Below are 12,210 nucleotides of genomic sequence, written 5' to 3' on the forward strand. Positions count from 1 at the left end.
TATGTTCTCATATTTCAAACTTAATGATCCTGATTGATGGACTAAAATACTTATCACTTTAGCCCACACACTTCTCACACACTTACCAAATTTTTTCTCTTCGATTGTATTTAGTAGGATTTAAATCCGAGACCTTTGAGGAGGGGAGGAAGAGATATGTCATGTGAGCTACTATTCATTGGTAGCAGTACTTTTTTTTTTTGTCATGTAGCATTACTTTAAATAGATGGATGAGAAAAATGAAGAGTTGAATACAAACAATCAAAGCCCAATTGTGCTGGTCCGATTATGTATCCAAAAACGGTTAAAAACACATTTAGGGAGAGAAAAAATAAAGGAGAGAAGGGAGGGGCATAGCCTAAAGAAAGGAACTAAATAACTTTATGCTGTATCCCTCTATGATTTGTCAACCTAATCCTAAAAGAATGACAGCCATTAACCATTTGTTATAGATTGATTCAAATATTCATTGTACTATCTACCAATGGTTCATCGGTTTTGATGGAGGATTGAAGATATAGTGGAAGTATTCTAACTCTTATCATTAGTAGAGCAACTAAGTTGGACAATATAATTAAGAAGAAATGAATTTATTTTATTTTTCTAAAAGTATGATTTGGTTAATTAAATATTTTTATATAATAAAAAAAATGTGAATGGATAATTAAAAGATTGGAAGAAGAAAAAAAAGGGCCAGGCATAAATAAAATGAGAGTTGTATTGAAGAATTAAGAAAGCTCGGAATTTGAGCGAGTCACCTCAGCAGTCACCACGTACACCAAAGCCATCCCATTCCCATTCCCATTCCCATTCTTTCCCCTTTCTCTCTCTATTCTCTATCTCTGATTCCATGTTTCGCATTATCCTCCTCTTCCGCTTCTAGCACCTTCCTCTCTGCCTCTTCTTCTTCTTCATCACTATCTTCATCTTCTTCTTCACCGCTCCGTAAGTTCACTTAACCTCTCTCTCTCTCTCTCTCTCTCTCTCAAACTTATTACTTTCACTTCCTCATTCTTTACTTTTCCACCATTCCCTTGTTCATCCCTTCCATTCCCTTCCCCCTAGGTTAGGGTTTTTCATTTTTTTCTCGCAATTTCCAAAATCGATAAAATACGGTGCGCTAAACTTATCAGTAGCGATTTCCTTTGATTCTAAGTGTTTCTGAAAAAAATGTTATGCTGAATGTTGATTATTACGGCGCATAAGCGAAGGGAAAAAAGAAGTAAAATGTAGAAAGCATGCATTTAGAACGCTTTTTCTTTTCTCATTTCTCCGTTCACTGTAGTGATTGGCAGGGACAGTGCCGCTAGAATTAACTGAGAAAAAGGAAGTGATAACAATGATCATTTCACTTGCCGGAATACCTAGCAGTAGCACTCATTGTCGCAAACCTAAACCCTCAATTTTTCTTGTTTCATCTTATCAAGTATGTGTGTCTAATTTTACGCTTTGCTCACTTGCAATTGTGTACCTAACCAGCTGGAAATTAAACCTGTGATTATACGGCGTGTTAATAATAATAACAATAGATAATAATAATCATTTTTATTATTATTATTGGGCACTTCTTTGTGGTGACCTGTCTGAATATTTGGCTATATTTTAAGGCGGTGTTGCCTTTTTCTTTTTAATGTAATTGATAATTGATTTTCTCTTGTTAACATTGCTCGGTACATGTGGAGTGTGGACCATTTTTTCTTTCCCCCGCGTTTTAATTGATGATTATCAACTTATATTTTGAAATATTATTTTGTGAGACTTCAATGGCTTTCTGAGTGTTATAGCAGTAGAAATTTGCGCAATATATATTAATTCTAGATGTTTTTGCCTTGGATCTGAGGTTATTTTATTTTATTTTATTTTTTATTTTTTATTTTATAATTATTTTATTATCCCTGGATCAATCATGGGTGACAAAGGGGGGAAATCATGTCCGATATGCACTGAGGAGATGGACCTGACTGATCAGCAGCTGAAACCATGCAAATGCGGCTATGAGGTGCATGAATGAATTTCTTAATTTATTGTTGAACTTTGTTGGAAATAAAAATGTTGGGATATCTGATATTTTAGTAGCAAAATGTAGTGTCTGTTAACATATAATTATTGCCCCTGACTGATAAGTGATGTGTTTGATTTTATGTGTCTTCTTCCTTCTTTGCAGATCTGTGTCTGGTGTTGGCACCACATTATGGAAATGTCAGAAAAGGATGGGACTGGTGGTCGTTGTCCAGCTTGCCGTGTGCCTTATGACAAAGAACGTATTGTGGCAATGGCAGCAAATTGTCAAAGGTTGTTTGGCTGAGGGGAATTTCTATTTTTTTTTTTATGATGTTCTTATTCTCTTGCAAGTCTTTAGTTCAATGATTTCTTGCTTACGTAGGTTGGTTGCTGAAATGAATTCAAAGCATAGAAAGAAAATGCAGAAGTTGAAGTCCAAATCGACTGAAGGAAGGAAACATCTTACTGATGTTAGAGTTATTCAACGGAACCTAGTGTACATAATTGGGTTGGCCCTTAACCTTGCAGATGAAGATGTGAGTTCTTCAATGATGTTGTTCTGTATCTAAATGTTGCTAGATGCATGTATGTGGTGCATGTCATACTCTTATATGTTGTTTCATATATTTTAAATTGTTAATTTATCTTACCTTTTTCATGATGTGTTTTATTTGTATTTTGTCAGCTACTTCAACGCAAGGAGTATTTTGGCAGGTATGGAAAAGTTATGAAAGTGTCAATTTCTCGGACAGCTTCTGGCATAATCCAACATTCTGCAAACAACAGCTGCTGTGTGTAAGTTATTATTGTGTATCGCAATGGTCATCACCTGCACGAAGTTTCAAGCAGAAAAATTAGCTTTGCTTTTAACTTACTTTTCTTCTTCCTATTTTATTTTATTTTTCCTGTGTGAATATGTGCACTGGTTTTGTCATGTTCCTTGTAACCCTGTCATTTATATGTTATATAGTTCAAGTCGTATTTCTGGAATTCTAATTATAAAAGTACTTATCCATAGGTATATAACGTACTCAAAAGAAGCAGAAGCAATTCGGTGTATTCAATCAGTGCATTGTTTTGTATTAGAAGGTAGACCCTTGAGGTAAGAACCATACCTTTTTAACTTTTTTATTGGACAGTGACATTTGTGATGATGTGATGTTTATGGCTTGATGTTTGCATTTGCAGGGCTTGTTTTGGAACCACAAAGTATTGCCATGCATGGTTGAGAAATGTGGTAAATGGTGATATAAGAATGCTTTGCTAGGACTTAGGGATAACAATTTCTCTGGGCTACTTTATAACTTTTATTTCTTGTCCAGCCTTGCAGCAACAGAGATTGCTTATATCTGCATGATTATGGTTCTCAAGAAGATAGCTTTACCAAAGATGAGCTAGTATTAGCATTTGCAAGGTATTTTTGGTTTCCGACTCATGTATGTGCCCCGTCTCTCTTCTTTGGAATTTTGAATGTATGATGTCTCGCTTATGTCTTCTTGTGGCTGGATGACTTATGGACATGTTAATTTGTGAGTGGTATCTAAAGCTTCCATGTCAAATTTGAGAGTGGTTTTGAGGTGCTTTTCTTAACAAGAAAAACCAGCATATGGTTTAGTCGACATATCAGATGGACCATATATTGTATAAGTTCTACCTTACACAAATGTTTCATGCAGGTTCTGAATTTGTGAATGTAAAATGTAATCTTGTATATTCTCTTTTTATTTGTTTTTTAAATTGCATCCTCCATCATGCTAATTAGTCTTACTCTTTGTTTCCGCTACCCATTTATTTTTCCTGCCTATGTTTAGGAGTTATATTTGATTATAGTTTTGGTTGTGCTGTAATTTGGATGTTAAAGGAGTAGAGTCCAACAAATTATTGGGGCTACAAATAATTTGCATCGGCGCTCGGGGTGTGTTTTACCTCCCACAGAAGATGATCCCAGACACATGTCATCAACCTCCAAACTAATTTCGAAAAGCTCTTTAGATGTAAGTTTCAGATAAATCACTTTTGTTGTGAACTGAGTTACCGGATGAAATGTTTCTGCTGCTATTAGCGTGTTCACTATATTGCAAGTTATTAGGCTGTCAGTTAACATATCTTAACCTCAACAATCGCAGAAAATCGAGAACCAGATAAAGGCATCTAGTTCAGGTAGCGGGACCATGACTTCACCTGCACCTCCTGCTGCGACTTCTTGGTAATTTATTTACCCATGGGTGGTACTACAATTTGTTTTGTTTTATGAATGATGACCAAGTATTTTTGTAACAGGGTCATGCGTGTTTCGGGTTCTCTTCCACCTGATACAAACTCATCGTTCCCTGGTAATTTGGTCAATAGAAAAGTTGAGGTATCTAATGATTGACAGGTCCTTGTGGCTGCAGTTAATAACACTGATAAGTATGCACTTTATGCAGGACAATCAGAGGAAGCTGGAAAAAACCCAGAAGTCCATTCTGGTGGTATGTTTGTACCTACAGAGATGGACAAGCATCATAATAGTGGAAATTCTCAGAAATGTGAGTCAGACAATATGGAACTTGTGTAAAATCTCCCTTCTACTATATTTTCTAACCACAACTTATTTGCAGCTTTTGTAGATAGTGATCAAGATATGGTACCTTCTGCTGCAAACACAGGCTTTCTAAATCTCTCCAAATCACAATGTGATTTTAATATTGACAAATCAGTTGGCCTTGATTCAAATCGGGACGTAGAAGGCTTATGTTCAGATTTGTCATCGATAAGCTTGCATAATCACGTGGAAGATCCATATTCTGTTCCTGATTCAGACAGATTACTGTTTATGCATGGCTCAAATAATTCATCTCTTGGGAAGCATTTGCAGCAAGATAATGAGTATCCTGAAGAACATTCAACCACTCCAGCTTTTTGGGAAGATGTTGTGGATGATGTACTGAACTTGGATTATGAACAATCAAAGTTCAGCAAAGGCGTCAATCATCTTTCTACAGGGATCTGTTCGCCTTATCTACATAAGAATGCAGGCCGGTCAAGCCATCATCTCTGGAAACAAGATCAAAATTGTCATGAACATGACTTGGGCAAGCCTTCTGAATCTTTTAATGATGCCTTACAGACAGGATTTGAAGAGCATGTAGGGGATAAAGAAAATGTTAATAAGGTAACTTCAGATATGGGGGAAAGCAGCATTATATCTAATATTTTGTCTTTAGATTTGGATGCGTGGGAAGACTCATTAGTTAAGTTGTTGGAGGAAAATGAAGAACCAAGAAAAGCCCATAAGTCACCAACTTTGTGGAGAAGTCAAGACAAAAATCAGTCAAGGTTTTCCTTTGCAAGACAAGATGCACTTGTGGATGACTCATCTGATTTGGACCAATTGATTGGAATTACTAGGCATGTTTCCAGAGGGAATGTTGAATCAGATGCTTTAATGGAAAACAAGGATATGTGGAGATACTCGAATAACACTTTCAATGGGAAACACCCGTGTTCTATGCCGTCGATCAATTATGCACTACCAGATAAATTTCTTGGAAGTGAGTTTTTGTGCAATCAATTTTCCTTCGCATTGATTTATACTGTTAGTATGCTGTTTTTGTGTTGCTGGTGGCATGGGCTAGGGATGGCAGAGGGTGATTTTGCTTCCTTTGATGTTTATTGTTGTTTCTCCTTATATGTTCCTATCTACTAGGCATTTTGTTATTTGAGTCTTTCTATATAGATGGCCCTTTTCCTGTGTTTTAATCCATTTGATCATGGGCAGGATTGGTAAAGCCTTCTGTCTTCAATTGTTGTTATTTATGTGTTCTTTTGAACTGTCCTGTTTGTCGGGCCTTCCATTGTAGCTTAGACAATCTTACATATCAAATCTTCCTCTGTTAAATGAAAATGTCAAATAATGTTAACATTTGTGCTGTTATTTCCATTCACTATTGAACCAAGTATATGACAAAAGAACTGATTTGGGTATAATTGTTTTCTTCAGTGTCAAAAGCTCATGCTTCCAGCCCACCGGGATTTTCATTGTCCAGCAGAGTACCTCCTGGCTTTTCAGGTGGGGGAGTAGAATATAATTCTAGTATTCGTGGTGTGTTTCTTTATTGTTTAAGATTTACTCTGCATATCTTCCTTTGATTTCCCTTTCTAAGTATCTTGACTTCAATGTAGTTCTAATGCATCTAAATCTTCAGGGAAACACTTGTCGCAACAGCATGTTCTTGCATCTGGAGATATCGGAAGGGTTGGAGATGTTCAATTTAATGATCTTGCATTATTGGAAATTGGTAAGGGGATGCTAACAGAAAGGGTAAATAATGCATCTCTTGACATGATGCGGACTTCGTTTCCACAATTTAGCCCTGGTGAAGATGATCCTAGACTCAAGATGTTAATGCACCAATCCGTACCTTTACAGAATTTAAATGTTACAGATCATGCTGGAAATATATTTTCTCCACAAAATGATGCATATAGAATTTCTTCAAGGTTTCTTGATCAATTTCCAGCTAACAATCCATCGATTTACGAACAGATACATTCTCAACAGTTCAGCAATAATGGTCTTTCATCAAATAGCCAGTGGGGTGGTTGGCATGATGGCAGGAACTTTAGTGACCTGCCTATGCCGCAGGTGTTGAATAATGAGAGAAAGAGGTTTAACAATTCCATGCCTAGCTATTAGAGTATCAAGCTTTTGATCCCTCGTCTGTTTTTCTTCCAGAAGAGGATTCACAGTGTTGATCTTTTTCCAACTTTAATGGGCATTCAGGCATCTGTCAATGTAGGTTTCACCTGTCTAAAAAACCTAGAGATTCCTTGATCAATGATGAAATTGTCTGCTGGGATTTCTTTGAGGTCATCCACATCTCAGTTCTGTGAGAATTCGGGTACCCTAAATTTCATTAAACTCTTGGCTATCAAGTGCACAGTGGTAAATGCTAACAGCTGTTTCTTCGTTGCTTAACTTGCAACTTTGGAATATGGCTCTGATTGCAACATAATTGGCCAGTGGCTGGCGTAAATGGTCTCAATTTTTCCCCCTTTTTTGGTAAACAACGTCGGCATGAACTTGGCTTGGAGGTTGTTATGGTAGGTTTTAAGTCCATCGGGTTGATGAGGCTTTTGATATAACAAATTGGTATATATCTGTGTGAAGCAGGACCAAACGTAAACAGCTACAAACCTGTACTTAATCTGATAAAAATCTAACCTTTCTGTTTCCCTTAAGTTTTATGATTTTCTTATATTCCGTCGAACAATACTTTGATTAACCATTTACTTTATATATCGATATGGTGACAAGCCGCATGTTTATGACTTTATTGTGCGCCACACTCTCATCAAGCTTTGGATTAAGTATTGGGTATCTGGTTTTAGTTCGTCAAGGCTTTCCTAAAGCAAATTCTAGTTTTATCCGATACCTTTACAGACCAATGCTTTCATGGGAAGTTTATTATGATTCATCTGTTATAAAACTGATCTGAATATAAAATTTCCATATAACTAAAAAATTATTTAGATTACAATTCTACCCTTTTTCTCTCTCTAGAAGTATTGGCTATAGAGTCGGAGTCTAAACCTATAAAAACGCCAACTATAACAATACATACACACAGACATAAGGAGAATTTCTTCAACAAAAAAAAATCAAGAGAGAGAGAGAGAAACAAATTAATATTTGCTAGAGTATTAATATTCATGAAGTTAAAATCATTTCGATTTTTTTAAAAAACAAACATTTATATACTTTCTGCTGATAATGTTGTAGCAGAATGGACAAAGAATCTGCGTGCAGTGTGTTCGAATTTCTCAATTTTTTTTCTATCGTGTTCTTGATGATTCATTAACGGTTTATTATTACATCGGTAATTTATCAATTACATGATTGAACAATGATTACGTAAAAGCGTTTACGTAGACACTTTTAGAAGAAACTACTAAAGAAGAGTGCAAATATATACCCAATGGTTATAGGTCAGAATCGTCATACATAATGAAAACCGAGAACGTTACCAATCAACAAACATATGCCAAAGTTGAAGCGTGGAAGAAAAGTAGTTAGCTCTTTGCAGCTATCTATATAGCTGTTGCACTAATGTTAGGCACTGCACTCATCAAAGGTTTTGACAATTCAGGGGCGATTTTAAGTTTTCCTTTAAAGGCTTGCGAGAAGAATGGAATTGAAAGATGGCTCTCTCGAAGGTAGGGGTCGTAAAAGCATAAAACCTTAGACATGTTTCCTTCTTTCTCTCTTCTCACGACATCACATTCATGCACCCACCCTGTGGCTAATTTTTTCTTTATATAGATTAAATATGTGTGCAGACGTATAGTAAGTTCTTATTGGCAGAAATTAATTTATTTATGGAAGTTAAAAATGTGATGTGCAACAATATTGTATCATGGTGAGTAATTCACAAATGTGGAACTGGTGAATTTAGTAACCTACAAAACGCAGGTTACGTTTTGACTGAGCTGACTTTAAAGAAGGCTGCATGCACTGCAAACCGCAGCTTGCGTTTAGTATGGGAGGAGAACGCAGCTTCGAAACGTGTCCCTGTGCCCCTGTATGCCAACACCTCGAAGTTCCAAAACGCAACATGCATTTAGCAGGGTGCACAGCTAAATGCAACCTGCGTTTGGCAGCAATCCCACCTGCATGTGTGACACGTGTAAAGGAGAGTGGTGGAGCCGGCCTATAAAACCAAAACGCAGGCCATGAGAGTTTCAGTTTCCCTTTCATTTTACATGCTGTGAGTGAGTTTTGAGAGTGAAAGGGTTGGGGTTAAGGGTGAAAGAGAGTAAGTTTGTGAGGAGGAAAAATCATTGAAGGTTTGGGACTTTATTTATTGAAAAAGGAAAAATGGTTCGTAATTTTACTTTACCTAAAGAACACATTATTAAATATTTGAATTATTCTCAATGAATAAGTAATTTTTTTTAATTTTATGATGAATAAATATATTTATTTTTATGTTCTTTATTGATGTTTTAATTAATAAATTTATTGTTAATTTTATTATACTGTATAATAATAATTATTATTATTATTTAAAATTTAATAATTATTTTTTTTTTGTAGGTTATCAGAAATTTGTTGTCCAAAAAATTCGATCCGCCAGATACCTTTAACAAGGTAGCGGTAGCGGCACTAGCATTTACTGGATTTCAACACGTTTCGCGAGTAGGCGAAATGAGAGGTCATTCTGCACTACTGAGTGCCTTGGTGGAACGCTGGAGGCCGGAGACATACACATTTCATCTTTCGGTCGGTGAAGTGACAGTGACGTTGGAAGATGTGAGCTATATTCTTGATCTCCCGATTATTGGGGAGGCCGTTACGGGTAGATCAGACAGTAGTCACCAGTTTTTTGTGGAGAACTGCATTGCGTGTTTTGGTCGGGAGCCCGGTCCACAAGATCACGTGTTTTGGTAGTGACCATGCACCGTTACTACGAGCTATTGCATCGTCGATGGAGGTATGACGGTCAGAAATAATACCCACACCATCAATGGTAACAACATATCTCTGCAAATTAGTTAGGAAAAACTCCCATGCGTCTGCCGTCTCGCTCTCGACTATCGCAAATACAATAGGCACAATGTTTTGATTCCCATCTTGTGCAACCGCTACCAGAAGTGCACCTTTATATTTTCCGTACAGGTACGTGCCATCAACCTGCACCAGTGGCTTGCAGTGTCTGAATGCTACAATACACGGATAGAAGCTCCAAAAAACCCAGTGCAGAACTCTTACACCTTGAACCTCCTCACTCTCACGGTAAACGGAGAGCGTTTTAATTTGAACACGAGACCTTGGCATCTTCACCGTCATTGCTTTCAACCATACTGGCAGAGTCTGGTAAGAAACTTCTCAATCACCGAAAACATTTGCGACAACTTTCTGCTTTGCCAACCAAGCCTTGCGGTAACTCACAGTGTAATTGAACCTGGATTGAACTTCTGCAATAACATACTTCACCTTTATCGAGGGGTCTGCTTCGACCAACGGCCTAATGGCATCTGCAATTGTGTCTGAGTCCAACTTGGGATGATCTTGTGAAATCGTGCCCATGGTGCACGTGTGCTTGCCATTGTATCTCCTGATCTCCCAACAAGCTTTTTTTCGAATCAAGCTAGCTCGGATAAGCCAGTCGCACCCTGCACCATACCCCTTGCATTTCACATAAAATATCTGCGGCTCAGACTTATACACAGTGTAATAAACTCCTCTAGAGATGGTGTAGCTTTTGATTATAGATATCACCGACTATCTCGAACCAAATTTCATTCCGACACTAAACTCGCCATCTTCCGCCGCAGTGTTGCCTTCACCTACGACATGCGCACCACCATCAGTCAGACAAGGCAAATAAAATAAGCACTACAGGAAACTTGCGTTAATAATCATAACATACCCGTATTCGCATACTCAGGAAATTCCGGGGCATGCATGGCTTCGAGATCTAGAGTCCGCATAAAAGACGGAACACCAAACGGGTGTTGGCTTACAATCGCATTCGCTTCATTTTGCACCGTCGGATTGCCTGCCAAGTCTCCGTCATCGTTTTCATCATCGACTTCATAATTAGTTTCGAATTCCTCTTCACTGTCATTATTATCTTCTTCCCAATTTATATCCTCAAGCTCATCAACATTGACCTCGTCGCCGACCGTACCATCCCCGACTACTGTTCAAACTCAACGTACAGCTCTATCATCGGCATGTGAGATCGGGTTTGTTGATAAATATACAACATCTGCTGCATACTGGCATCGTCAGTAATGGGCATTATTTGAAACTGTATTAGCCCACCAAATACTTGCACAAGACTTCTGTATAAAAGATTGCTCACCCTTTTCAAAATGTGGCTTTGAATGTTATTACAAAGACCATTTTTCAACTCGACAAAACTCATGGTACATGGAATAACAAATGACAATGGACATTCACAAACAAAAGTCACTCCTTTATGTGTGTTTGGTATAACCTCACCGTTATATATACTCGCAAATTTGCAACACCTTCCATAACTTCAGTCTCAACTAACTCTATTTTTTTGACACAGTTAACTGCTAAAAAAGTACACCACTAAAGACTTTATGCGAGAAAGAGTAAGAGGAGAAGTGAAGATGAAGATGAATGAAACAGGACTTCGTATTTATAGGCAAAGCTGTGGATTTAAATATTATTTTATGTACAAAACGCAACTTGCGTTTTGGGGCTTCCAAAAAAAAGTTTTTGACACTCACAAAACGCAATCTGCGTTTATGGACTTCAAAAAAGTTTTGAATTTTCTGATTTAAAAAACGCAACCTGCGTTTAGCCTAAAACAAAATTAAGAAAAAATGAAAATGTCAAAATGTAACTTAGGTTTAATGTATTTCAAAATTAAAAAAAATAAACAAATTCAAAACGCAACTTGCGTTTTAGATTTGATCTCATAGCAGTCTGATTTTAATTTTTTAGTTCTTTTATTTTTGAAAATAAAAATCGAAGAGTCCCAGTTATCATCTTTTATTAAGAAAGTTAAACAATGTAAATTGGACGCACAATTTTTAACACTACCTTACAACTAAAACAAATCGATGCCTCTAATTTTTGTAAATCACATCCCCCGTCTCATCTATTTATGATACACACTGGCATAAGAAAAATAATAAGCGCCACTATGTTGCCAAAGCAATGACACGATGTCATCAACTTAAAAACACATTTTGTACAAAAAAATCTTATGAATGTAAAATATTTAACTGAATAATGATGATATAAAATCGTTTACATTATTAATACATAACGATTAAATTAAATTTTATATACTTCAAGGATCTCGCTAGGAAGACAATAGATTATTTGTACAATGGGCTATTGAGTTACAAAATAAACATCTTCTATACTATCTAGAATAATTATTCTAATAGTAGTGATAATAAACATTTAAACTGATTTTGGGGTTCACTAAGAATCGAATTCTTGACCTTTCGAATCTAGTACTCTAATACTATGTCATGATACCACTCATCTCAAAAGTTTCAGCTGATGAAAAAAGATAACAATAATGGTTATATCTCTAATACTTCCTAAACCTCTATTATATACATTGTACAAATATTCTATTGGCTCTTCGTACTTTTCCATACTTCAATTCAATAATGATATTGTCTTAATGGAATGGAATGTGAATATACGAAATCCTGCAAGGAATCATCATC

At 36.6% G+C, this 12,210-nt stretch overlaps 1 protein-coding gene across 3 annotated transcripts; it reads left to right on the forward strand.

The window, feature by feature from the left end:
- LOC107648664 lies at window positions 723-7,314 on the forward strand. 3 transcript variants are annotated; one of them, XM_021104377.1, is made up of 15 exons: window positions 723-951; window positions 1,893-1,999; window positions 2,165-2,292; window positions 2,384-2,537; window positions 2,687-2,796; window positions 3,020-3,103; window positions 3,190-3,238; window positions 3,324-3,415; window positions 3,863-3,995; window positions 4,128-4,207; window positions 4,282-4,334; window positions 4,428-4,529; window positions 4,602-5,534; window positions 5,984-6,085; window positions 6,189-7,314. In XM_021104377.1, exons 2-15 carry the CDS (start codon window positions 1,907-1,909, stop codon window positions 6,677-6,679), a joined length of 2,604 nt encoding a protein of 867 aa, XP_020960036.1. In that variant the 5' UTR covers window positions 723-951; window positions 1,893-1,906; the 3' UTR covers window positions 6,680-7,314. The 3 variants fall into 3 exon arrangements, with proteins under 3 accessions (XP_020960036.1, XP_020960037.1, XP_020960038.1); XM_021104378.1 differs by having other exon boundaries at window positions 724-951; window positions 5,984-6,052; XM_021104379.1 differs by lacking the exons at window positions 723-951; window positions 1,893-1,999; window positions 2,165-2,292 and having other exon boundaries at window positions 2,455-2,586.

Source organism: Arachis ipaensis, chromosome B06 (assembly GCF_000816755.2).
Source record: "Arachis ipaensis cultivar K30076 chromosome B06, Araip1.1, whole genome shotgun sequence".
NCBI lineage: Eukaryota > Viridiplantae > Streptophyta > Magnoliopsida > Fabales > Fabaceae > Arachis > Arachis ipaensis.

What these genes read in the sequence shown, in the direction of transcription:
- LOC107648664 (XM_021104377.1), top strand. Translation starts at nt 1,907, where the DNA reads ATGGGTGACAAAGGGGGGAAATCATGTCCGATATGCACTGAGGAGATG. An exon ending in ATGCATGGTTGAGAAATGTG is followed by an intron (nt 3,239 to 3,323) that starts GTAAATGGTGAT and finishes TTTCTTGTCCAG; the next exon opens with CCTTGCAGCAACAGAGATTG. An exon ending in ATATAATTCTAGTATTCGTG is followed by an intron (nt 6,086 to 6,188) that starts GTGTGTTTCTTT and finishes CTAAATCTTCAG; the next exon opens with GGAAACACTTGTCGCAACAG.